At 42.9% G+C, this 27,814-nt stretch overlaps 2 protein-coding genes across 6 annotated transcripts in view; one reads left to right on the top strand and one right to left on the bottom strand.

Annotated features, from left to right (window-relative positions):
* Positions 1-74: 74 nt before the first annotated feature.
* On the top strand, positions 75-26,874 carry CCT4 (chaperonin containing TCP1 subunit 4). Its single transcript, XM_085889662.1, has 14 exons — positions 75-370; positions 526-578; positions 1,445-1,534; positions 2,172-2,280; positions 2,808-2,950; positions 10,595-10,716; positions 10,886-11,018; positions 14,057-14,196; positions 14,815-14,911; positions 15,466-15,573; positions 15,724-15,854; positions 19,174-19,408; positions 26,473-26,586; positions 26,689-26,874. Exons 1-14 carry the CDS (start codon positions 268-270, stop codon positions 26,701-26,703), a joined length of 1,593 nt encoding a protein of 530 aa, XP_085745788.1. The 5' UTR covers positions 75-267; the 3' UTR covers positions 26,704-26,874.
* The window catches only part of COQ6 (coenzyme Q6, monooxygenase), a 70,742-nt gene continuing 69,713 nt past the window's right edge, over positions 26,786-27,814 (bottom strand). For all 5 annotated transcript variants that reach the window (XM_085889666.1, XM_085889667.1, XM_085889663.1 and 2 more), the window contains one exon: positions 26,786-26,921. In XM_085889666.1, the coding sequence (XP_085745792.1) occupies positions 26,892-26,921 (30 nt within the window). In that variant the 3' untranslated portion in view covers positions 26,786-26,891. The remainder of the gene's footprint in view (positions 26,922-27,814) is intronic.

Genomic DNA, 27,814 nt, shown 5'->3' with positions numbered 1-27,814 from the left:
TGTAATTAAAAGTAATATTTACATTGATTATAATAATAATCAGCGGAACGAAGGAATTGTTTGACGCCACGCCGGCAGTATGTGCGGGCAGCCCGGGTTAATAAGACCCCCAAGCTTCTGGAGGTTTCCACGGACATCCGTTTCCGGTTGAGGAGTCTCTTCGGCGAGTCCCCAATCCAGTGCCATCTCCCACAGTCCCGTCGGTAATTCTCAAGAATTCCTCACCCATCGGGTCTCCCGCTCCGATCCCAGTCCTTCGTTGCCGATATGCCCGAGAAACAAGTACACATGGCAGGCAGTAAGAACGGCGTGTTCAAGGACCGCGAGAAGCCCGTTCAGATTCGTATGAGCAACATATCTGCTGCAAAAGGTGCTTCTTTTGTCCTTTCCTTCGACCCTTGTACCTCTCGCTGTGGTGAATCCCTAACAACCCTCACTGAGGTAAATGTACTCGTCGTGCTGTGTCCACCAAACACGTGCAGACACAACATTTTGTTTTCTTGTTTTTTTTTCTTTCTTCTGCAGCTGTCGCCGATGCTGTTCGAACGAGTCTCGGACCAAAGGGCATGGATAAAATGGTGAGGGTTCTCGGGAGTCGTGTTTCGGGCGTCAGAACGTAACGTTCGGTGATGCTCAATATTGAGGGGCTTCAGAGGATTCCCATAATGCCGTGCGCGCCGCCACCACCTCGGTTGTATTCACGTGTGACGACTTGTTGCATTGGTAGGTTACTCTTAATTCTTTGGCCATTGTTTATTGCCAACCAATATGGCGCCCGCGCACTGCATCATGGGTACTGGACCCCCCCCCTCTCGAAAGGTGAGCCTGGTGTTGGCTCTGGTTAGGGTGGTGACTTGGGATCCTAGGGTCCTGAGTTCAAGCCCCATCGGCCGTTAAATTAATACACCAGGTGGGGTTGACTCAGCCTGTCATCCTTCTGAGGTCGGCCAAATGAGTACCAGTTCCAGTGTGTGTACTGGTGGAGGGGCACTGCATCATGGGTACTGGAACCCCCCCCTCTCGAAAGGTGAGCCTGGTGTTGGCTCAGTGGTTAGGGTGGCGGCTTGGGATCCGAGGGTCCTGAGTTCAAGCCCCGTCGGCTGCTGACAATACACCAGGAGGGGTTGACTCAGCCTGTCATCCTTCCGAGGTCGGCCAAATGAGTGCCAGTTCCAGTGTGTGTACTGGTGGAGGGGCACTGCATCAGCGACAAAAGTCGCGCTTCAAGAAATGATAGCTACCCCTGCGGCTAAGCTGCCATACGACCACCCTCGAAAGGTCTGTAGATCGACATGACGTCTGCACTGACTTGGAGAATGTTTTCATCACTCGCTGGGTTTGGCCCTGTCGCTGCTCCCATTTAAAGCCGCGGCTCATGGGGCTGCATGCCGAGGTTGTTTGTGTGCTCGGCCGTGCTGATATCCTCGCAATTTCTGTTCTTCAGATCGAAGATGACAAAGGTGACGTGACGATTACAAACGATGGTGCGACCATATTGAAGATGATCAAGGTTATGCATCCTGCAGCGAAAATGGTAAGGGTTGTCCTCCGGGTGTGGAAAAATAAAAGGCAAATTTTGATCTCTTGCCGCTCTTTTTTTTTTTTTTGGCATATATATGATGTCTTGATCACCACAAAAAAACAAATTTTGATGGTATTTCCCAAACTTATGCAACTCTGAAAACCGTTCCTTGTTAGTTTTGTAAGTTGCAGGGCTGTTCTGGAATCCTATCTACCAGTCCCCCCCCCCTTCCCCTCCTTTTTTATGGTTACAACAACCCCCACTCCCTCACCTCCATCCCAGCTGAGATGCTTGAGGTGGCAACCTCTTCAAATACTACATGTATTGAGGAAGTCGATCCACCCGTTAATTGGATAAATGTATATGTAAATGGAAGTTTTTAGTGACCAAATCTGGGTGCCAGAGGGTGTCGAACGCATGAGGTGCTCAGTGACGATGCTTTGCTTTGACCTGCTGCCTGAGGTTCTGAACATTCATCTATTTTGTAGAGGTCTGGTTGGGTTGGGGGGGATTAGGACAGAAGATTCCATTACACAAATGAAAATGGTGATGATTAGTTTTGTGGGAAGTACGAAAAAGAAGAAAAAAAAAAAAAAGAGGTGCGTGCGCTTGCGCTCATGTTCAATTGTTCCTTTGTTGTGAATTGCAGCTCGTTGAATTGTCCAAGGCTCAGGATATCGAAGCTGGCGACGGCACAACCTCGGTGGTGATCATAGCTGGCGCACTTCTTGATGCTTGTTCCAAGCTATTACAGAAAGGTGTGTGCTTGACTGCTCTTTGTACGATTTTGATGATTATTCGGAGGTTCTAGGTTCATTGAAAATGATGAATTTTTTTTTGGTAAGAATTGTGCGACGCACATTGAGACTCCGCATGCATGCCTTGTCACTTCCCACACACACACAGTTGATATGTTAGGTTTCATGTTGTGTGTCAGCTGGGGTACCCCCATGCACCTAGCAGAATATGGATACACTGCTATCCCTGAAATGCTTGATTATGTTTGTCTTTTGGTGGGATCTTGAATTGACCTCCCTCCCTCCCCTCCTTCCCTCCTTCCCCCCCACCCTTCCTCCCTCCCCCTTCCCTCTATCTACCTCCTTTGTCTTCCCCCCCCCTCGCTCCCCACTTCCTCTTCCACCACCCTTTCTCACTGGATGACATTTAACATGTGTCAGTTGTTTATAGTTTCATATCAATGGCCCTTGGAACTTGCAATGGTGTTGGTGATATCCTTTGTCGTTTTAATTCTTTTTTTATTGTTGTCGTTGGTTGTTGCCTCCAGGTATACACCCGACCATCATTTCAGAATCGTTTCAGAAGGCTGTAGATAAGGGCATCGAAGTCCTGGAAGGCATGTCCCAACCCATGGAGCTCTCGGACCGTCAGACTCTTCTGAACAGCGCCGCGACTGCACTCAATTCGAAGGCAAGCCTTGAGGGGACACTGAATACCATTTATCTTTCTGTATTTCTTTGTATGTCTCTGTCTCTGTCTGTCTCGTTTTCCCTCTCCTGTTCTTCAGGGTTCACTAGAATGTTAGTTACTTGTTATGCCTCCGCTGATCAAGTTGCTGGAGGCATTGTGTTTTCCTGTTGTCCGTTCGTACGTCCGTCCATGCCAATTTTCTGTTTCCGCAGCAGCTGCTTATCCGATTGACGTTAAATTTTCACCATCGGAGTGACTACTCGTGTATAATGTTTGTTTATTTATTTATTTATTTTGGATAATTATGACGTCATTGGTCAATGAGGTGTGGCAGTCATGTTGTAAAAAAGGAAAAAAACTTTGGACCTCTGTATCTCCGAAACCGCTCCATGGAAAAAAATTGAAACTTGGCACATGTGAAATACTCCCGATGGGAAACAGGTGTGATTTTGATATCATAGGTGGCTTCGTTATGACGTCATAATTGCATGCATCGAATGCTTTATCCGATCACCATGAAAAATTTTGAGGGTCATCTACGGCTTAATTGTATGGAGGGAGTGGAAGGAATTGTCATCGGTCACATGGTTCAGTTGAGATGTATATATATATATGTATATATATATATATATATATATATATATATATATATGTTTATTTATATATTTTAACATGAAAACCTTCAAAAATCATCTCCGAAATGGCTGAAAAGATTGAGGCGAAACTTCGCAGGTATGATCGCCGATCCATGAGGAGGAAAAAGTTCTCCACCAATGACATCTTGGGTCTCATTGTTTGGCAGCTCTGATTTTTTTTTTTTTTTTTTTTAAATTGAAGAAGAATAAACCTTTTAAAAATCTTCTCCAGAACGGCTGGACAGATCAAGCAGAAACTTCACCCACATGTTCGTTACCCAATCCCTGGGGATTCCAGTGTTCAGAAATGATTAATAGGTCACATGGTCTGGCAGTCATCTTGTGTTTTTGTTAAATTTACATGTTTATTTCAATATTAGCCTGCTTTATATTGTTGTGAATTTCAGAATTAGATCCGACTAATGCACACAACATTCAGGTCCTCAGACAGTTATTTCCACAAATGCATGTTCAGAATAGACCCATCCCCTTGTCTGGTGGGATTCTAACTATTTGATGCATTGGAGAAGGGTAGAGAACAGATTCCCTTTCTTTCTTATGGAAAAATCTTTTCGTCTTTACAACACGTTCATGACGTATGATTTTATGTCAGTTTTCATTTCTGCATGAGCGATATTCACCGTTCGTGCACACGATAGATAGCCGTTAGTCCAACGGAGACTCGTTCTATTCCTTTTCCATCAAGACACATTGGCTTTGAAATAGATGATTTATTTACGCATTTTATTTTGATTATCATTTTCACATTGGACTTGCAGGACATTTGAGTCATTAAATCACACAGCAGGCTTTTCTTGGACAGTTCAATCTGATGGTCAAACAAGGCTGTGGTCTCAGATTATTTATCTCAGGCATCTGCCTTTTTTTCCATTGCTGTTCAACACCCACCTTCTTCCATCAGGATCGATACCCCGTTCAGCAGCTCTATGGCCGCTGGCTGGCTCTTATTCGTATCAGGCTGAACAAAAAGGTGATGATTGCCCGTTGACGTTTTGTGAGCGCTTCATGCCCCCGCTCGGTTCCGGCAAATTGCTGCTTTCTGCTATTCGTCCAGCGCCCCGAACATGGCGTCGTAAGCCAGGCCTATGTTAATTGGGAGTTGTATCTCATTCGATGGTCAGGAGAGAATGGATGGTTGGAGGTCACGTGCAACGATGTGCCAATAGGCAAGCTGGATTGGGCTGAAGTCTGCTTGAGGCTCTGCCCACACTGGTCGCCTATAAAAGGACAGCAGGACTGAATTGTTGACTGTTGGTGGGAGATCCTGATGACAGTTGGTTAGAGATCCTAATCAGAGTTGGTGAGAGATCCTGCTGACAGTTGGAGACAGCAGCAATGGTGGTTGGTGACCGTTGGACCGTTCCTGCTGATTCTGCTCGGTACCTGGTTCTTGGCGTTCCTGGGGGCGGGGGGTGACTTTGTGACGTCGATTGGTGTTCGAGCCTATTTGCGGATGGGTGCACGGCACTGGCAGCGAAAACGAGCTGGGCTGTGGAGAACTCATTTGGAGAGGTAGACCAAAGCACGCTCACACATTTTGGGTTATTTTATTCGATGCACGATGACTTCTGCCTTGGTCAGCCGAGACCGGATTTCTTTTTCCCCCTGAATGATCTGCTGGGTACCCTTGTCTCTTGCTTAATTGTCAAAAGTAAGGCATAGTGATTGGCATCTACTCTTTGTCCATTCTTTCTATAAATGCTTGTTGAATTCTTTATTTGTTTGAGATTATTTTGTTGATTGAACATTCGATTGATTTGAATTCATCCATTTAATCGACAAGGAAATAAAATAAAAAGTCCTTCAGTTTATTTATGTTTTTTGTAATAAATTCCTTGTTGATGTTTCAACTTGTTTGGGATTGTCATTTCCTTCCATTGATCCAGCATTGTCTGAACCTAGATAGACTGGGAGATTATAATTCCCAAAGTAATTGACCTGTCAGTCGGCATGGACCATGTGAAGTACTCCCCATTCCCAAACTAACTCTAACAGCATGCACCAGCAGTAAACTCTCAGCCGCATTACTTAAGATCTAATCAAGATAAGATTGGTGCATCGTCGAGAACACGTCCCCCGTTCAGGAGGCCACGTGAACTCTAGTTAAATGGGAAATTTGACGGCGGACACTGGAACTCGTGGTTAACTGATTGGCGTTTGTTGTTGTAAAGCAACCCACCACACCACAAAGTTAATTGTAAGCGGTGGCCCCAGGTCCGGCTCTTCCGAGGAGAAACAAGGATTAACCCTCTCATAATACCCTCGGTACCCGTGACCGTAACAAGAATTTTTTTACATGTTTATTAGGGCTTCAAGCATGGCTGAAGCCCTATTGAATTCATTAGTATTATTATTATTATTAACGGCGTTTTTATGTTCTACTGACCGATTTTGTGGCGGATCTGGAGGGAAAACTGTTGGATGAAATTCAACGAAACTTAACAGGATAATTACTCACCACCTGAAGTTTATACTATGAAACATTTGATGACGTAGGTCACGTGGTATGGCGGCCATATTGGATTTTATCCAAAACCCAAAAACATCTTCTTCTCCAGAACGGATAACATGACAGCCTCAAACTTTTGCACACACTTGCATTGTTCCATGGTAATGTTAATTTGTTAATTTGGTCGAAATCGTTACATAATTTATATGATTTAAAATGATGCCGATTCGCCTCATTAAATATGCAAATGGAGTTGAAAAAATTTAATGACAAATTTAGATACCACATAAACAGGGGACTCCCAATATATTTATACTATGTCTGTATTTGACCCCAGTGAGCCCCCAGCGCCCCCCAAAGTTGAAAATGACCCATTTTTGAAATGTCATAAAATGAAAACAACGCTTGGAGTAAATTCAATGAAACTTAACACCTTAATAACTCTCCACTTGATGTTTATACGTTGAAAATTTTGATGACGTAGGTCACGTGGTATGGCGGCCATATTGGATTTTCTCCAAAACCTAAAAACATCTTCTCCAGAAGGGATAACACGAAAGCCTCAAACTTTTGCACACATTTGCGAGGTTCCATTGCAATGTCAAGTTGTTAATTTCGTCAAAATCGTTGCATAATTTATATGATTAAAATGATGCCGATTCGCCTCATTAAATATGCCAAATATGCAAATGAGAGTTGAAAAAATTTAATGACAGATTCTGATAGCCCTTGAAGAGGGGATTCCAAATATGTTTACACTATGTCTGTATTTTACCCCAGTGAGGCCCCAGAGCCCCCCCCCAAAGTTGAAAATCACCCATTTTTGACATGTCGTAAAAGGAAAACCAAAGAAGATAGACAAAAAGTGACCACAAATTATGGAAGATATTTTAACGTTCTACAAGTTCGCCATTTACATTAATATGCAAATGTGGAGTTATTGGACTTTTTTGGGGACTTGAAAATTTGTCCAGCCTCTTTGTCCAATGTGAAGTTTCTTTCTCTATCATGTATTGCTCTGGACTTTTCAATCCTTCATTGAGATAACATGAGGGACCCTGTAGCTGGGCCCCATTGCAGACTTGAACTAACTTTCTAACTCGGAAAACCCATATCATATGACAGGGTGATGGTGTTGAAATTTGTTAAAATGGAGGCACGCCTTGAAGCCCGGGATTACTGGTTTACCAGTTTTAATTTCAATTGTGATGTGTTTATTTCTGGCTGTTGGCCACTTTCCTCGATATATCCTCAAAGCCCAGGAACCAAATCCCCCCTCCCCTTCCCCTCTATTTTTCTCATTGCCCTTTGTTTCCACAATCACAGGGTTTTTAAACTATTGCGGCATTTTTAAGGAAACTTACTTACATTTTCCAGGTTTACATAAGGAGGAGTTATAAAGGTACTTAACCCCTTTAAGTGGGGGATACCTGTATTGGATAATATTCATTCCATATACAGTATACATGTTGAGAATCTACTCTATTTTCACATTTGTTACCCATGCATGCGAAGCGAAAAGTGGGGTTAAGCAATTGGTTCATGTCTGTCCATCTGTCTGTCCTATCAGTTTATGATTGAGGAACAACTAATTTAAATTAGATATGTTTTGAATGCTAGATAGGTGTAGGAGGGTACGCACCAACCCATGTGAAACCCCATTTCCCCTCCCCGTTTTGCCACACATTAAACCCATGCCTCTCTCGGTACCATTCGTGAAGCACGTGCCTCGTTTGCTCCTCCAGTACTTCCTGGGATTTAATGCAAGTTGGGGTGTAGATTACTCGGCTACACTTTTATTTATACGAATAAGGTTATATACATCGTGTGCTTGGGTCATTCACTGGGAAGAGTGTGACAAGACACCAGCGATGGATGGACCAGCACAAGTTAATGACTGATCAAGGAGGTGGGCCAAGAAGCATCTCCATCTGGAAGCTACGAGGCACATTGTGAAGGCTGTCATAAGGGAGGGCTTCGACATCAATCTCCCTTTCGTACTTATCACTGCCACTGGATTTCTCCAAACACAGAAGCGTTGTTTCAAGTGCAGCAGAAAGAAAGATAGAAAAACCAAAACTCTGTGCAGGTCAGGTCAGGTATGGGAGCATGCGCCGGAGAAGCGCCTCGTTGCATCCACTTTTCGCTGGTACTCCAGGTGCCTCCGTCTAGCCATCCCCCAGGCAGATGCCTGGCCCGTCCCCATCTCCTTGAGATGCTGATCAACCTGCTGCAAGCACGAGGAACATGGCCAGCCCATTGGCCGCCTCCACTCACGAGGCTCCCTCGCTGAGAGAATCTGGTGAGCTGGATCAGCATCAGGAAAACGTTCCACATGTCCATACAGCCGCAGCTGATGATCATGGACTATGCAGGTAGTAACAAATGTCATTTGAGTCTCTCTCAGCAACCGCTTGTTGGACACAAAGTCCGACCAGCGATAGCCAAGGATTCTCCAAAGAGACTTGGTACCAAAGGAATTGAGTCTCCCTCTCAGATCCTTGGTCAGAGTCCAAGTCTCACATCCGTAGAGCAAGACTGGAAGCACCAAGGTCCTGAAGACTTGGACTTTTGTCCTCCTGCTCAGGTAAGGACAGCGCCACACCCCATGATCCAGTGAATCCGTGACTTCCCAGGCCCGACCCAGACGTCTTTTGGCCTCTGGCTCACAGCCAGCAGAGACATGAATATCACTGCCAAGATAAGTGAATCTCTCCATGATTTCAACATCCTCACCAGAAACAGATACAGACAGGATAGCAGCATCCAAGATGTCATTGAAAACCTGGATCTTGGTTTTGACCCAGGAAACCCCTAATCCCAGCGGCGCTGACTCCTCATTCAGCACCTTGAGGGCCCCCAAAAGGATATAGAGTCTCCGCAAAGATGACTGCATCATCTGCGAAATCAAGGTCAGAGATCTTGACATTCCCAAATGTCAACGGAGAGATCATGCTTGATCCCCAGAATCCAGTCCATACAGGTCCTGAAAAGTGTGGGGGGCCAGTACACACCCCTGACGAACTCCAGTAACAACTGGAAATAAGTCAGAGATGCTATCACCACATCTCAATACACTCTCAGTTCCAGAGTATAGTTCAGACATCAGATTGATCAGTTTTGGTGGCACCCCACAAAGTCCAAGAATCCTCCAGAGGGCATCCCGATTCACTGAATCAAACGCTTTAGAGGAGATCAACATAGGCTGTAAGCAGCCCCTGCCGAAACTCTCGACTGTATTCGGTGAAGACCCGAAGAGTGAGGATACTGTCAATCGTTGACCTCTTTGGTGTAAAGCCTGACTGCTGGACCTTGGTGCTCGAGCAGATGGTGGCGAACCATTTCAAGAATTATCCGAGCAAAGAGTGCCCAGCACTGAGAGCAGCGTCACTCCTCAGTAGTTGTTGCAGTCATGTCGATCACCCTTCCCTTTCCAGATAGGGACAACAAGGCCCCTTTTCCAGTCAGTTCTGATGATTCCTGTGTTGCATGCAGTTCTGTGTTCTGCCTGGAACGATATGAGTACAGCATTTCCACCAGCCTTGAGAAGTTCAGTAAGGATGCCACAGATTCCAGGAGTTTGCAAAACTGTGTGCAGCTCGTGCCATAAGCCGGTTTGTTGTCACCAATCATTTTTGACATGCTTGGACTGTAAATAGATGATTGACCTAACCTGATGTGTTACGTTAGTATCATGCGAACTCGTATAATTTATGTAAAACTTGTGTGTTTTCAGTAGTCTTGTAACATGCATTTATTATTATAATTTTTTTTTTTAATGTACCATTTTTCACCAAAATGTTTTTCCTCAAATTCATTGACCTGACTTCAATAAACTACAAGCCCGATGATGCTTATTATATGAAAAACTTGCAGAAAAGGCTAATCTATAAAACGGAATATACCAATGTGATCTAAAAATGGTTTTTGATAAGGGGTGGTGCACATCCCAGTCCACCGAATTAAACTGGTGTTCTGGGGTTGACGTTATGAACGTTATATCTGGGGTTGACACAAATGACAGGCATGAATAACTCGTGTAACGTGTTAGATAAGGTGGTGTAATAGACACTGGGTAAAATGGCGGTAAACCATGGAATTGATTTATTTATGCCTTGAAAGCTTTATTTAAAATTAATTGTATATTTGAACACACATCGCCTTAAATACTTCCAACAACCTTGATATATATATATATATATATATATATATATATATATATATATATATATATATATATATATATATATATATATATATCTGATTGACACTTCAATGGTCATCAATAAAGCCTTCATCTCATAAATGTGACTCGTCATCTTATTACGTGTATAAGGGTGATGCTAATGTATAAGACTATCTCAGTAATGCTAGACTTCCACTTTTTTTTTTTTTTTTTTAACGATCTTTCATTCATTCATGTCTTAGTCTTTCCGATCTTGAGCTCTGAGGATTCCTTTGAATAATGTCAGTAGTAATATTCTCTACTTGGCTTTTTGAATGAGACGACGGAGTTGATTCGAAATGGCATTCCCGCAGGTGGTGTCTCAGTACTCCAGCCTCCTCGCCCCATTGAGTGTTGATGCAGTCATGAAGGTGATCGACCCCACGACAGCCAAAAGTGTGGACCTGAGGGATATCAGGGTCATCAACAAGCTTGGGTGAGTTTAATCCAATGTGGGATTTCTTTTACGGAAGGTTTGCATTTGAGAGGGTGACTATTTTAAATATTACGTGTGAAACGGATTTGTGATGACCGCAGGGAATTTGGAGACTATTTAGCCTTTAAATTGGCTGGTTATGGATGGTGACCTTTCTTTGTCTGTGCAGGGGTACCATTGATGACTGTGAATTGATCGATGGCCTGGTGCTCACCCAGAAAATAGCGAATGCAGGCATACACCGAGTAGAGAAGGCCAAGATCGGCCTCATTCAGTTCTGCTTGTCTGCACCCAAAACTGATGTAAGTGTCAAATGATGAGCCTCGTATTTGAAATGGTTGGCAATATTACGGAATGGTTGGCAATGTTGCGGAACGGCTACTTTTGGGTGTGACTCATCTCAGTGCCCCATATATTTCAGAAGTCTGGAAGGGGGGTGGGAACCCATTTCATTTTTAGCTCACCTGGACTTTAGTTAGGTGAGCTTATGTGACCGTGCTGTGTCCGTAGGTAAGTCAGTGAGTCTGGAAACACTTCAGTCATTATCGCTTGAACCAAACACACAACTTTGATGAAACTTGGCCACAAGCTTCATATATGGTGCCGAATAAAGGTTTATTAACTGCATCAAAATCTGCGCTCATTAAGGGTGCTTGCAGGGAGGGGGTTGTTAACCCCCCCCCAAAAGGTGTTTACTCTTCTCCAAAACTACACACATGATTTCGATGAAACGACCACAACCTCCATCACCCAAAGTGTATTGACTGCATCAAAATCTGCACTTGTCAAGGGGGTTTACGGGAGGGGAGGGGTGTCTGATTTCCACCTCCCAAATAGGTATTTTTTCTTTTCTCCAAACTACACACAAAATTTCAAAGAAACGTGACCACAACCTTCATCACCCTTGATGTACCAAAGTTTGTTCACAGCATTAAAAAAATTCAGTCTAAGGGGGTTTGTGGGTGGTGTGAATGACTGTTGTTCCTGATCCAGGTGAGCTTCAGGATAGGTGGTCCTATTTTTTTTTTTTTTCATTCCGCTGATGAGGTTGCCGGAGGCTTTGTTTTAGGTTTGTCCGTCCGTCTGTCCATGTTAATTTTTCTTTCTCTGCAACCGCTTATCTGATTGACAATTTTCAAGTGGTTAAAGTCTCTGAGAACATGACAATCAGGGAAAGTGTTCTCAATTGAAATCACATGATTATCAAGCACCCCGATAGCAGTCGGAGCATGTGCCTTTGGAGGAATGTACACAGCCACCAATACAAGGGAGGAAAACTATTGGGGTATGTAATTCGGTCTGCGCTTGATGGTTAGTGTTTCAATATGAGAGGTGCAAAGTGTGGATGGGGTATGTAATACGGTCTGCGCTTGATGGTTAGTGTTTCAATATGCGAGGTGCAAAGTGTGGATAAAACACTGGTATCATTGCACCACCTTTGGTTTATCATAAAACACACTCCACCTACCTTGGATTAACCAACATTATCGAATAAACGATGGGCTCGATAGAGTGTGTTGGCAGGCAGAAGAACAGCAGAATCAAGGATAGAAGGGTCAAGCCTTTTTTCAGTGAAGCAGTACACGAAGCAATCCTTAAAATCCCGTTTTTTTGCACCAAATAAAATAGTCCGTCGATTTTGTTCTTCAAGGAACAAATATTGGACAAAAACATAGCAGGAGAGGAGGGTGTGGAGAACGTGTATGACATCGTATCAATACGCCTGCACGTTGTCTCCTCTTACGAGCGCGCCATCATCTGAAGACCAGGTTGGCAACACACTATGGGTGTGCAGCCACTCCCCTCAAGACTCGAGCAGGTGAACACAGAAGTATGGGATTGTGATCACAATCCATCCAATCATGAATACGATACCAAGTCCCCATTCGTCGGCGCCATTTCATAGATACGTCGTCATGTAGATACATCATCATTGCGACAGTGCTTGCTCGGATCATTCTTGATGGTGTTCGCCACCATCTCAACTTGAGCACAAGCGTCCAGAGCAGTCAGGCTTTACACAAGAAGTCAACGATTGACCGTATCCTTGCTCTTCAAGTCCTCAACGAACACAGATGAGAGTTTTGGCAGGTGCTGCTTGCAGCCTATGTTGTTCTCCACAAAGCGTTTGATTCAGTGAATCGGGATGCCCTCTGGAGGATTTTCGTCTTCGCGGGGTGCCACCAAAGCTGATCAATGTGATTTCTGAACTATATTCTGGTATTGAGAGTGCATAAGGTGTGGTGGCTGCGAGGATTACAGGTTTCCTGGGTCAAAACTAAGATCCAGACTTTCAATGACATATTGGATGCTGCTATCTTGTCTGTACCTGCTTGTGGTGAGCCAGAGATCAATAGACGTCTGTTGCGGGCCTGAGGTGTCATGGATTCACTGGATCATGGGGTGTGGCACTGTCAGTAGCTCTGCAGGACAAAAGTCCAAGTCAAGTCCTTGTTGCTTCCAGTCTTGCTCTACGGATGTGAGATTTGGACTCTGACCAAGGATCTGAGATGGAGACTTAACTCCTTCGGTACCAGGTCTCTTCGGAGAATCCTTGGCTATCGCTGCTGAGTCTGTGTCCAACGAGCGGTTGCTGAGAAACTCAGATGAGATTTGTTTCCTGCATAGTCTGAGAGAGCCAGCTGTGGCTGCATGGACATGTGACTGCATTCCTGGTGCTGATCCTGCTTACCAGATTATCTCAGCGAGGGAGCCTCATGAGTGGAGGAGGCCAACGGGCCGACCATGTGCATCATGTTTGCAGCAGGTTGATCGGCATCTCCAGGAGATGGGGAATGGGACATGCATCTGCTTGGCGGATGGCCAGACGGAGGTCTCTGAAGTACCGGTGGAAAGTGGATGCTGTGACCCGCTGCCCTGGTGCATGCTCCCATACCTGACCTCACATGGTTTTGCAGCCCTATTGGATTGAACGAAAATCTTCAAAAAATTGTTTCTCTTGAACCGCTTCCTCTATCGAGGTGAAACTTCACAATTATGATCTATTAGTAAGGTGGAATATCTGTTTTAAATTTTCAGAATGATCGGTCGCATTGTTTGGCAGCCATAATTATGTAATATTTTCAATCTGGGTTCAGGGATTTAAGTAAGACTTGGTGCAACTGTGTATAATGATATAATAATGTGGGTGGAGGCATATCTGGCAATGTCGCAGAGTGCCGTAGTTTTTCTTTTTCTTAGTTTTTTTTTTATAATAAGGGAATGAAATGTCTTTTGGGTCCATGTTGATGCTGTATACTTGTAGGAAGAAGTCTTCATGGTGGCAATTGTAAACTTCCTCTGCAAAGCTTTATTCCCATCGCATTTCCACTTTGAACAGATGGAGAACCAAGTGGTCGTGTCGGATTACACTCAGATGGACCGGGTGCTGCGTGAAGAGAGAACCTACATCCTCAACCTGGTGAAGCAAATCAAGAAATCTGGGTGCAATGTGCTGCTTGTACAGAAATCCATCTTAAGGTCAGCACGGGCCTCGGAGTCATCTTTCTTTTTACTTTAAAAAATATATTTGTTTGAAGTAGTGCCACATTGCTCTGCTATCGACAAGGATTTTCCCCACTTGTGCTCCATGGGGGATTTCTCCACTCCAGTAATGGATGTATTATCCAGTTTTGAGCACCATATTAGATGCTTTCCTTTTCCATGGCACCTTTATGGCTAGATGGAATCTCTTTGTACCTTTTGGCCCAGTTCTGCCCATTGTTACACTGGCTGAAGTGACAATTTTTGGAGTTGGAGCTCCGTCACTGGATGGTCTTCAGTGTTCTTGCTCATGAAAAGAATAAAAAATCTGAACATTTTTGTTATTCTTTACGGTCTTGGTCCTTGGGTAAAGTGCTGTGACCACTGGTTTGTCATCCTTGTGTAAAAGTGCTAGTTTTACCACAGAATGTTGGCAAGCATTGCATCCTGAGTTTGTTCACATTATAATGGGTATCTGCACATCGGTGCACCATTTGTCAGATTGGTTGTCGTTGAAACTTCTGGTGAGGTTTGTGCTTGTCAAGTCTTTTTGGAAGAAAATAATTTTTGATGAGCTGGATATGGGCCGTATCATGCCGAGCGTGATGTCTGCAGGGATGCACTCAGCGACTTGTCACTGCACTTCCTGAACAAAATGAAAATATTGGTCGTGAAGGACATTGAGAGGGACGAAATAGAATTCATCTCCAAGGTATGACTGAAGGCTGAACGAGGTAGTTTATTATCATGAACTGAGATTGGAAAGCTTCCACACCAGTTTGCAGCAAAGCATTATGTGTAAGCGTTGCAGAGAAAACTCGACAGCATGGGCTAACTCTGTCAGCGGCATCGTTGCGACCATGAAAGAACGGTGCGAACCCGCAGCCACATGCTGCATACGAATGAATGAACGAATTGCACCCAAGATGGTGTCGGAGATGGTCGATAAAATATGCCTGGTGTTGGCTTTATGGCTGGAGTGGTGAGCTTGGGATCTTATGGTCCTGAGTTCAAATCCTGCTCAGCTGTTGAATCAATACCAGGTAGGGTTGACTCAGCCTGTCTTCCTTCTGAGGTTGGCAAAATGAGTCCCAGCTTGCTTGGTATCCTGTGTCGGAGTGGTGACCCATCCAGGATTGTGCCTAATAGCCTTGGAGACTGCTTAGGCAGCACCAACACTCTGCACAGAGTATGGTCCCAATGGATGGATGGGATTGTCAATGAAAGTTTGACTAATTCTTTGCATTTCCTTTGACTTGTGTGTAGACAATTGGAGCCAAACCCATAGCGAGTGTGGATCACTTTATACCAGAGATGCTTGGGTCAGCTGAACTGGTGGAACAAGTGAACCTGGGTACGGCCAAAGTTGTCAAGGTGAGGAACAAAAGGATGGGCAAACCACATTCTTTAATGACAATGTATCTTCTATCGAACCATGTGCCTCAAATTATATATTTGCTCGGTGGATGTGAAGACCTGTGTGTGTCACATTCTATATTTTTTTATTTTGCTCCCGATGTACAGATCACTGGCTGCACGATCGTTGGAAAGACTGCGAGTATCATCATAAGGGGTTCAAACAAGCTGGTTTTGGAAGAGGCTGAGCGCTCTCTCCATGATGCCCTGTGTGTTATCCGCTGCCTCGTAAAGAAGAGGTGAGCTATGTGGCCTCCCCCAACTTCTATCTCTGGCTCTTTTGCACAGAGCCTGTGCTGCATGTCCCACAAAATGTGAAGGATTCTGTTGAGCGATTGTTACATTTCTGCATTTGAAATTCACATGTGAATGTACAGTGTCTGATTTACTCTTTCGGCCTTAAGTTTTTGGGCAGAAGTTCAATCCCGTGATTTTTATTTAAATCTCTGATTCCTGTTCCAATAATAAGTTTGTTCCCATCTTTGGCGATCGCATTTATATGGGTTAGGGGCTGGAATTGCGGGTTAGATTGAGAAACAGTAAGTGTAACTGACATGGAACCATTAGATAACGAACCATTCCACCTCTGACACTATTCTTCACCTTGTTTGGGGGTGAAAAGAACATTGGAGATTGCCATCTGCTGTTTCATCAATAAATTATTCACTATTGTTCCCCATGTGCCACCTCTCTTTTGTGGCCATAATTCCTTGATCTGATCAATGTACTGTTGTATTTATGGAGGGATATTTTAATTGGATGGGGGAGGCAGAATCAGCTACTCAATTAAGGCCTCAACACTATCCAGGATGTCCTCCTTATTTGTCACTGTGGGATGACAGTTGTCATAGTTGTAGTGAGGATAAACTGTCTGATGTGTGTTGCCCCCCCCCCCCCATGTCTGACATCGGGAAAGGCCAGTAAAGTGGAAATGGGATTGGGCAGAATAGCCATTTTGTGTTCATCATCGGCACTTTGACAAGGGGAGAGCAGCTGCTCACGTGGTCCACCGCCCACCCTTCGATGGTAGGAGGTGCCAAGGACGTAAAAAGGGGGGGGTAGGTTTTCCTTTGGGGATGGCAATTTCAAATGCAGTGATAGGGATTCGGGAAAAAAAAACCAACCCAGCCAGGACATTCCCCCTCCCATCTCCATCATCAAATTGCACCCTGCTTTTGTCTTACATTATTAGTCCCCAACCTCACTGGAAGAGACTAGGTTTGCTGTCTGTCTTTCCGTCACACCTGTGGTTATTCTGACTTTTTTTTCCCCATACCCCTTAACATATTCAACTGAAACTTGATACATGGGTTTATTATAAGTTTCAGGACATTTCATCAATATTTCAGTTATGCCCTTTTTAGACTTTGAAAATATCACATATTATACATGGGTCAGTGTTCAGGTGCCCTGGCTCCAACCAACTGCTTAACACACATTGGCTGAGCAGCTAGCCTGACTCCACCCGAATGAAATCATGTGCCGCCATTCCATGAAGCAGCACAAATCGGCCTTAGGCCTGGGTGTTACTCCATCGCCTCATGCAATTGGAATGATCCCAGGTATATAACCACGATGCATTGAAAATGCACATAAGCCGTATGCATGTTTATGCTTCATGTATGTACATCGGGTTATTTTTTAATGTGAAATAGGCAAAGCCAAGAAACGAACGAAACTGGGTTAGAGAGTATTCTTATTCATTTTTGGTTCCAGTATCTGCTCGAGTGTGCGTTAAAGCAAACTAATTTTTATCTCGTGTTTATTATCATCTCAATTGTTTTCTAGTCGATTAAAAAAAAAATAGGAAATGAAAATTGCTTTTCCTTTTATCTTACCAAATAGACCCAACCATGGTTGTTTAGTTTCTTCTTCTTCATTTTTGTTCTGGTATTGGCTTGAGCATGCCTGAAACGCAATCAAATTTTTATCTCTTGAACATTCACTGGGGCTTATAGGTGATGTATTACAAAGCATTTACAGCTCTTATCTTTTGTTAATCTGTCTGTCTCGTTCCTCTGGAACCCGTTTGGCTCGTCCTGTCCTTTTAGAAACTAGAACGTGCCCGTACGTGCGTGGCCGTACGTACAAAACAATAAAAAACAACAAAAAGCTTTCAAACCGCGAGCATGAACAACAACCACACAAGGCCGTTCCTTTGCTCTCGCGTGCCCGTACGTGCAAACCAAAAGAAGGGAGGGGGAACCTTTCAAACCACGAGCCAGAAACAACCACACAGTCCGTTCCTTCGCTCTCGCTCTCGTAAACAACGACTGGATTGGGGCATTGTGTTTATCTATAAATGCGCATAAGAAATCGAGAAATTATTAGAATACATTTCAAAGTCATCACTATCCGGAAGTGGTGCGTGCCCGTACGGAATGTTCACATACATTCCACGAATTATCGCTTATATTGAAGTAACAGTCTTGCTGTGACACTTACACACAGTGTGAGTTGATTTAAATCAAGTTTACCTCCCTGTCTTTGCTTGTCATGACATTTGCTGCCATTGACCATTGCCACTCCTACGCCACGGTAACTAAGGCGCCTTTCTCCATCGTAACAGGCACGGCCCGTGACATCATCGTCGGTTGGCTGCGCACCGGCCTACGCAGCAAAATGTCTTGTCATTGGTTTGGTAAATAAATGGCCACAGCACCGTGTCCTGTCATTGGTTGGGTAAATAAATGGCCATAATTTGGGAAACACTTGTCCGATTAATAACAAACCTTGAAAAGGCACATACTCAGGTTCCCAGCAATATAGCTGGCAAGTTTCAATTAGATCGGACCTGTGGTTGTCGAGAAACAGCGGACACACACACACACACACACACACACACACACACACACACACACACACACACACACACACACACACCCACACACACACACACACACACACACACACACACACACACACACACACACACACACACACACACACACACACACACACACACACACACACACACACACACACACACACACACACACACACACTCTCTCTCACTCTGCTGGAATTATAGATAGATGAATTGTTTATTTCAAAGAAGTGAGCTTTGTTTCTTGAGTTCCCACCAATTCTTGCTGCGTAAATTATCGGGTACCCTGGGCTTCACGGAGGAGGGAAATGAAGCTGAGTGGTTAAATATTGGTAGAGCAGCACGGAACATCGCTTGCACATGGCTGTCATGCCAAATTTGACCTTGAGCAGACTATCTTTGGAATGGGCTGCTTCGGCATTTGTAGTTTGTTCCTCAGCCACTCTCATATGGTTGGGTAGGGGCTGTAAACGTGACAGTACATTTTCTACAGTTAAGAGTAATGGAGTTGTCACAATAAAACAAACTTATAGGCCTTTATTTTCCAGTGAGGACTTGCTGTGAAAATTCCAAATAACACTTGGAGGTGGCATGCTGTTGTTAACCCATAATCAAACCTTGCATTATTTGTTTTAACTCATGGAACAACAATGGTGTATGGAATGTGGGCATACTTTGTGTTGAATTGTAGTTTGACAGCTGCTCGTTGAAAATCCCCTGGGATGTTGCAGGGCCCTCATTGCAGGTGGCGGTGCACCTGAGATAGAGCTGGCTGTACGCCTATCCGAGTATGCACGCACGCTCGGGGGCATGGAGGCCTACTGCGTGCGTGCCTTCGCCGAGGCACTCGAGATAATCCCCTCGACTCTGGCTGAGAACGCAGGCCTCAATCCTATCGTCATAGTCACGGAGCTTCGTAATCGGCACGCACAAGGCGAGAAAACTGCTGGCATCAATGTGCGCAAGGTACATCCTGGCTTTCCCTGAAGGCATTCCTTTTGTTGTATATTTAAGTGAAATTTCAACAATTGCCACAAGTTCTTGGTTGTTCAGTGTTTTTATTTATTTATTTATATACTTAGTAACAAGGCACTTCCAGTAAAAAGTTTGGTCAACACCATTTACAGAGAAATGCCAGTCTTACATCGATTATCCAGTTTCTGCTTTGATGCATTGTCATTAGTCAGTGTGTGAATTTGGAATTTGTTCAAGGTGCCGGCGATGGCTCACCGACTCTTCATGAAGGACATCATGGGATCTTTAACGACCACCAACTAATGCCTGAAAATTTGGTGACCAGTTAAATGTCAAGCTGAGGGATGGTGCACACAGGATGATGAATCTGGCCTGTGAAACACCAGGATGAGAGTCTATAACTGGGCTGAGATTGGAACCTTTCGCTCTTATCGATGGTCTCTTACTCGTGATCACGCGACTGGTAATAATCGGGGTGATCTCATCGTGGCACAGCAGCTGTTTTTTGGATGTTTACCTTTGCAATTCCCCAATTAAAATGATAACTAGAACTGCCACTTTATAACTGCTGGCAGTGATGACCGGGTACCCGTACACGACGCCTTTGATACAACGTGAGACTTAAACGACGGTCGCAAAGTTTCGCCACGATAGGATGAGCGGTTCCGGAGAAAACGATATTTAATGTTGTTCTTGAATCCGACGTGGCTGCCAAACTGTGTGAACTATCAATTAGAAATTAACAAACTTATATTCACCACTCGGGTGCGATACGTACGTGAAGTTTCCCCTCGATCTGACCGGCCGTTCTAGAGAAGATGTTTGAGGGTTATAGGGTAAATTCGACATGGCTGCCAAACCGTGTGACCTATCGATTAGAAATTAAAAAAACTTGTGAAAGGATGTCTTGGGGAAAGTGTGCGTGAATTTTTGCCTCGATCTGTCTGGCTGTTCTGGAGAAGAAGATTTTTAAAATTTATTAATTTTCAATCCAAGAGGGCTGACGAACCATGTGACCTATGACATCACAAATTTATATTCTACTTCAAACCGTGTGTTGGAACATGTCTGTCAGGTTTAGTGTTAATTGGAAAAGGTGTGTTTTTCTATCCAAGATGGCCACCACACAATGTGACGACGTCATAATTTTTAGCATGTCTTATTTTAGCACTTCATTTTTTACTCTTCTTCTTCATTGTTTTACTCTTCTTCATTTTTACTCTTCTTCCTCATTATTTACTCTTCTTTTTTTCTCCATTTTTTTTTACTCTTCTTCGTTATTTTTCACTTTTCTTCTTCATTTTTCACTCTTCTTCTTCTTCTTCTTCATTTTTCACTCTTATTCTTCATTCTTTACTCTTCTTCTTCTTCTTCTTCTTCATTCTTTACTCTTCTTCTTCATTTTTTTACTCTTCTTCATTTTTTACTCTTCTTCATTTTTTTTACTCTTCATTTTTTACTCTTGTTCTTCATTATTCAAAGAAGAACAATTTCTACTCTTCTTCATTTTGTTTTTTTACTCTTCATTTTTTCTCTTCTTTTTATTACTCTTCTTCTTCATTATTTACTCTTCTAAATTAAAATTAAGAGAGCTCAGCGTTGTTGTTCTTCTTCTTCTTCTGGTGAAGACAGATCCTTTAGGACTCGACTATTTCATATACAGGATCCGTATCTCCTTAAATACTAAACACTTGTACACATCCTCGCATTGAGGGTGCCTTTTGAGAGCGTCTATCATGAACTTTTAAATATATTTGGACATTTGCTTTAAAGTTTCGAAAAGTTCACGTTACTATTTAAAGATTATTCCATTTAATGTATTGTAATTTCGTAAATACACTATTTTCTTGTCATGAACGACGCTCGTCCATGACTGGTCTCGCTATTGGCTCCGTCAAGGCATGTGATGAAATATCGGAAGTTTCTTTTTTCTTCTTCTTAAGTTCTTGTTCTTCTTCTGGTGAAGACAAAACCTTAAGGACGTGGCTCTTGGACACATTTGTCCTTGTTAACATCTGTGCAGGCATGGGGCTAGATTATAGTAGCTCAGTCTTGCTTCAATAGGTTATGTGGTTCGAGAGAAAACATTATTTAATATAATTCTTGAGTCCAACATGGCTGCCAAACCATGTGACCTATCAATTAGAAATTAACAAACTTATGAAAGGATGTCTTGCGGAAAGTTTGTGTGAATTTTGCCTCAATCTGTCTGGCTGTTCTGGAGAAGAAGATTATTAAAATTTAATAATTTTCAAGCCAAGATGGCAGACGAACCATGTGATCTATGACATCATAAATTTAAATTCTGCTTCCAATCATGTAGTGGAACACGTTTGTGAAGTTTCGTCTTTATCAGACAAAGTACGTTATTCTATCCAAGACGGCCGCCAAACCATGTGACATGTGACGTCATAATTTTTAACGTGCATGCAGGCATGGGGGTAGATTATATTGGCCAAGTTTTGCTTCGATAGGTTATGTGGTTCCAGAGAAAACATTATTTAATATAATTCTTGAATCCAACATGGCCGCCAAACCATGTGACTTATCAATTACAAATTAACAGTTATATTCACTACTCGTGTGCACTACCCAGACCTCGTCCCTTGATACATGAGATGCATGATGACAAAAAAATTTATATTCTGCTTTCAACTGTGTCGTGGAACATGTCTGTGAAGTTTCGTGTTAATCGGAAAAGGTGCGTTTTTTCTATCCAAGATGGCCGCCCAACTATGTGACTTGTGATGTCATAATTTATACCATGTATGCAGACATCATGGGGGATGATAGTTGCAAATTTTTGCTTTGATAGGTTAACCCGTTCCAGAGATAACATTATTTAATATATTCTTAAATCCAACATGGCCGCCAAACCATGTGACTTGTGACGTAATAATTTTTACCATGTATGCAGAATTGATGGAAGATGGTATTTGCAAATTTTTGCTTCGATAGGTTAAGCAGTTCCAGAGAAAACATTATTTAATATCTTTCTTAAATCCAACATGGCTGCCAAACGATGTGACATATCAATTAGAAATTAACAAACTTGTATTCCCGACTCATGTGCAATACGTGTGAAGTTTCCCCTTGATCAGATCAGCCGTTCTGGAGATGTTTGAAGGTTTTAGGGTAAATTCAAGATGGCCGCCAAACCATGTGACCGATCAAGAAGAAATTAACAAACTTGAGAAAGCAACACATGGGGAATATATGTCTAAAGTTTCGTCTCGATCTGTCTTGCCGTTCTGGAGAAGAAGATTGTTAAAATTTATTCATTTTCAATCCAAGATGGCTGCCGAACCATGTGACCTATAACATCATAAATTTAAATTCAGCTTCCCATCGGGGACCGGAACAAGTGTCAAGTTTCGTATAAATTGGATAAGGTCAGTTTTTCTCGACAAGATGGCCACCAAACCATGTGACTTGTGATGTCATTTTTACGATGAATGCAGACATCATGGAGGATGATGGTTGCAAATTTTTGCTTCGATTGGTTATGTGATTCCAGAGAAAACATTATTTAATATTTTTCATGAATCCAACATGGCTGCTAAACTATGTGACCTATCAATTAGAAATTAACAAACTTGTATTCAGTACTCGTGTGCAATACGTACGTGAAGTTTCCCCTTGATCTGACCGGCCGTTCTGGAGAAGATGTTTGAAGGTTTTAGGGTAAATTCAACATGGCCGCCAAACCGTATGACCGATCAATAAGAAATTAACAAACTTGATAAAGGACCTCATGGGGAATGTGTGTGTAAAGTTTCGCCTCAATCTGTTAAGCCGTTCTGAAGAAGAAGATTTTTAAAGTTTATTAATTTTCAATCCAAGATGGCTGACTAACCATATGACCTATGACATCATAAGTTTACATCCTGTGTCCAATCCCGAAGTGGAATACGTGTGTGAAGTTTCGTGTTAATCGGATGTGTGTTTTTTCTATCCAAGATGGCCACCAAACCCTGTGACTTGTGATGTCATAATTTTTACTATGAATGCAGACATCATGGAGGATGATGGTTGCAAATTTTCGCTTCGATAGGTTATGTGATTCCAGAGAAAACATTATTTAATATTTTTCATGAATCCAACTTGGCTGCCAAACCATGTGACCTATCAATTAGAAATTAACAAAACTTATATTCCCTACTCGTAGGCAATACGATTTTGAAGTTTCCCCTTGATCTGACGAGCCGTTCTGGAGAAGAAGATGTTTGAAGGTTTAGGGTAAATTGAAGATGGCTCCCAAACCGTATGACCGATCAATAAGAAGTTAACAAACTTGATAAAGGACCTCATGGGGAATGTGTGTGTGTAAAGTTTTGCCTCGATCTGTTTAGCTGTTCTGAAGAAGAAGATTAAAAAAAAAATTCCCAAAACAAGATGGCTTCTGAACCAAGTGACCTATGACGTCATAATATATTTTTTCTACGGTGAATTGTTGTGCAGATGAGGCTCAAATTTCAGATTTTTCCGATGCAGCGTTGTACCTTAAGAATTTTGACTGATGACCTCACGAAAAATCACCCCTGTTCCCCTTGAGCTTATTCAAATGTATGAAGTGAAAAAAGTTTCCATCGCACCGTTTCAGAAATACAGAGGTCCAAAGTTTTTCGGTTTTTTCAAGATGGCGCCCGTACCACGTGACCTATGACGTCACAATTACCACTTTAGTTTGCTATCAAAAAAAGATACATACTATGGTGAAAATTGTGTCGATCAGACTTACCGTTCCTGAGAAAATGATTTTTAAAGCGAAAGAACCCGCAAAATTGCCGGCGGAAAAATATAAAAAATAAGGAAACTCGAACTGCCACTTTATAACTGCTGGCAGTGATGACCGGGTACCCAGTCCGTCCGCCTTTGATACAACATGGGACTTTCTGCAGATGACAGTCAAAGTTTCGCTTTGATCGGGTAAGTGGTTCCAGAGAAAACAATATTTAATTTTGAATCAAACATGGCTGCCAAACCATGTGACCTATCAATTAGAAATTAACAAACTTATATTCCCTACTCGTGGGCAATACGTTAGTGAAGTTTCCCCTTGATCTGATGAGCCGTTCTGGAGAAGATGTTTGAAGGTTTATGGTAAATTGAAGATGGCCGCCAAACCGTTAGACCAATCAATAAGAAATTAACAAACTCGATAAAGGACCTCATGGGGAATGTGTGTGTGTAAAGTTTCGCCTCAATCTGTTAAGCCGTTCTGGAGAAGATGTTTTAAGGTTTACGGTAAATTCAAGATTGCCGCCAAACCGTATGACCGATCAATGAGAAATTAACAAACTTTATTAAGGACCTAATGAGGAATGTGTGTGTAAAGTTTCGCCTCAATCTGTTTGGCCGTTCTGGAGAAGATTAAAAAAAAAAATTCCCAAAACAAGATGGCTACCGAACCAAGTGACCTATGATGTCATAATATTTTTTTTCTACGGTGAATTGTTGTGCAGATGAGGCTCAAGAAATTTCAGATTTTTCCGATGCAGCGTTATACCTAAGGAATTTTGACCGGCACACCTCTTGACCAATGACCTCACGAAAAATCACCCCTGTTCCCCTTGAGGAGCTTATTCAAATGTATGAAGCGAAAACATTTTTACCCTAGAAAGTTTCAGAGATACAGAGGTCCAAAGTTTTTCGGTTTTTTCAAGATGGCGCCTGTACCACGTGACCTATGACGTCACAATTACAACTTAAGTTTGCTATCAAAAAAGATACATACTATGGTGAAAATTTCGTGTCGATCAGACTTACCGTTCCTGAGAAAATGATTTTTAAAGCGACAGAACCCTCAAAATTGCCGGCGGAAAAATATAAATAAGGAAATAAACAGAAGAAAAACAATAGGGTTCCCTGTCAGAATGACAGGGTATCCGAATAAACAGAAGAAAAACAATAGGGTTCTCTGTCAGAATGACAGGGTACCCTAATTACTCAGTGATGTGACCTATGACATCACAAATTTATATTCTGCTTCAAACCGTGTGTTGGAACACGTCTGTCAAGTTTAGTGTTAATCGGAAAAGGTGTGTTTTCGGAATCGGAAAAGGAGGAAGGGGTGAAATCTTGGCCTGGGTTTGTGTGTCCTGAAATCATGACTGATCTTAATTTGCTATTTCATGCAATCGACTTGCTTTTGATGCTCGTGATGTAATTTCCATTACATTTTGAAGATTGTTTGTGATCTTTAAGTTGACAGATAAGACGTATGTGAAAAGCTCTGTTGGGACCACGCCTTCGTTTTCCATGACAGGTCCCGTTTTATTGGTATTGTTGGTCTAAGCATTTCTATTGGTTTATTCTCTCAAAACACCACTACTTGCCAACCGAGAACCACCCTGGTACGTTGTCGTCCTCCCCTGGTAAGGAAAATGACACACAAGTACCGTTAATGTGAAATTCAACATTAAAAAGACGAAGGAAAACAGCGACTGAAGTTGTGTTGCCAGAAACCGATTTATCTATTTTTCTGAAATTGAAATGAAAGTAATTGAGAAGGCACTTTCTTCCACATTAAGTGTACTTGTGTGTCATTATATGTATAGTTTGTACATTTTCTGTCAATGCAAGTCTGATTTTGAATTTAAAAAATGCTAATTAAAAAAAACAAATTTGGATTTTTTTTTTTCCTTAAAAATGAGATAAAAACTTGACCTGATTGAGCGAAATTAGATACATTTCTGAATTCATATGGGCCATTGAGAAAACCTAGACCTCTGAAAAAAATATTTCAAATGCAGCCCAGTGTTATTGGCCAGAGGTTTCACCATTAATCCTGTAAGTTGCACTTAAAAGCAATCTGAGTAATTTTCTGCAAATGCTATTTGAAGATGTTTTGCCATCCAAAAGTCTACTTATTCCAAACCACATCACATGATTTTATAAAAAGGCCTAACATTTAACCACGATTGTGTACTCTGCCTTTCACGTGACTGGCCGCTCGGTTTATCCGTTTACCCCAAATCGCAGCAAACCTTCAACTTTTGAAAAGTCTTGGTACAAACTGACAAAACCTTCTTGCTATTTAATTTTTTTTTTAGGGCGGCATCTCCAACATCCTTGAAGAGCTGGTGGTACAGCCTCTACTAGTGTCAGTGAGCGCACTGTCCTTTGCCACGGAAACTGTGCGCAGCATTTTGAAAATAGATGACGTGGTAAGTCGATGCACCTTTTTAATGCAAAAAAAATCAAAATTGCTGTTCATATCGTGGTGACGGGATCTAATGGGATGTCAAACGTGCGTGCTGTTTTCTCAGGTGAGCGCAAAGTGATTGTGAAAACGGGCAACCGTCGCGAATCTCTGACCACGTTACATGTGTGCGATGTAGTAGAGCAATGGAGCAAGACACACTGTTCACCTGTAATGTTTATTTGCAGTTTGAGGAGAGAAAAGGAAACAGTCCACTCATGTACTGACGAATAAACCAATTTTGCAAAAGTAAGTCTTCTTTCTGTCTCTTCACTTGCTTGCATAAGCAATTATTTGTTCCTGGAAAAGATTGCAAAATTTACATCATTTAAAATAACTTTAAAAACAAATGAATGACATTCCACAATGTAAAATATGATCAAGTCCTCAATCTCTCCCCTCCATTATTTCATGAGGGTACCATGAGCCTTACAGGCTGTGGGGACCCGATTGTTTCTGTTCAGATTATTTATTTTTATGATTCTGTGAATCATTTTGGCCCTTTTTAAAAAAAATTTTGCTCTAAGTTTTTTGAAAAGAACTCTCACCAGCAGCAAGTTTGACAATTTTGAGGAAGGGGTGGGAGGAGGAAGGGGAAGGGGAAGGGAAAGGGGTGGGAGGAGGAAGGGGAAGGGAAAGGGGTGGGAGGAGGAAGGGGAAGGGGAAGGGAAAGGGGTGGGAGGAGGAAGGGGAAGGGGAAGGGAAAGGGGTGGGAGGAGGAAGGGGAAGGGAAGGGAAAGGGGTGGGAGGAGGAAGGGGAAGGGGAAGGAAAGGGGTGGGAGGAGGAAGGGGAAGGGGAAGGGGAAGGGAAAGGGGTGGGAGGAGGAAGGGGAAGGGGAAGGGGAAGGGAAAGGGGTGGGAGGAGGAAGGGAAGGGGAAGGGGAAGGGAAAGGGGTGGGAGGAGGAAGGGGAAGGGGAAGGGAAGGGAAAGGGGTGGGAGGAGGAAGGGGAAGGGGAAGGGGAAGGGAAAGGGGTGGGAGGAGGAAGGGGAAGGGGGAAGGGGAAGGGGAAGGGAAAGGGGTGGGAGGAGGAAGGGGAAGGGAAGGGGAAGGAAAGGGGTGGGAGGAGGAAGGGGAAGGGGAAGGGAAAGGGAAAGGGGTGGGAGGAGGAGGAAGGGGAAGGGAAGGGAAAAGGGAAAGGGGTGGGAGGAGGAAGGGGAAGGGGAAGGGAAAGGGGTGGGAGGAGGAAGGGGA

This window comes from Eptatretus burgeri, chromosome 7, assembly GCF_056783735.1.
Source record: "Eptatretus burgeri isolate ZD-2024b chromosome 7, Ebu_testis_v1, whole genome shotgun sequence".
NCBI classification, from domain to species: domain Eukaryota; kingdom Metazoa; phylum Chordata; class Myxini; order Myxiniformes; family Myxinidae; genus Eptatretus; species Eptatretus burgeri.
Note: the sequence above shows the minus strand (reverse complement) of the source record. Positions and strands in the feature narration are given on the sequence as shown.

What these genes read in the sequence shown, in the direction of transcription:
- CCT4 (XM_085889662.1), top strand. Translation starts at nt 268, where the DNA reads ATGCCCGAGAAACAAGTACACATGGCAGGCAGTAAGAACGGCGTGTTC. An exon ending in TTCCAAGCTATTACAGAAAG is followed by an intron (nt 2,281 to 2,807) that starts GTGTGTGCTTGA and finishes TGTTGCCTCCAG; the next exon opens with GTATACACCCGACCATCATT. An exon ending in GTACAGAAATCCATCTTAAG is followed by an intron (nt 14,197 to 14,814) that starts GTCAGCACGGGC and finishes TGATGTCTGCAG; the next exon opens with GGATGCACTCAGCGACTTGT.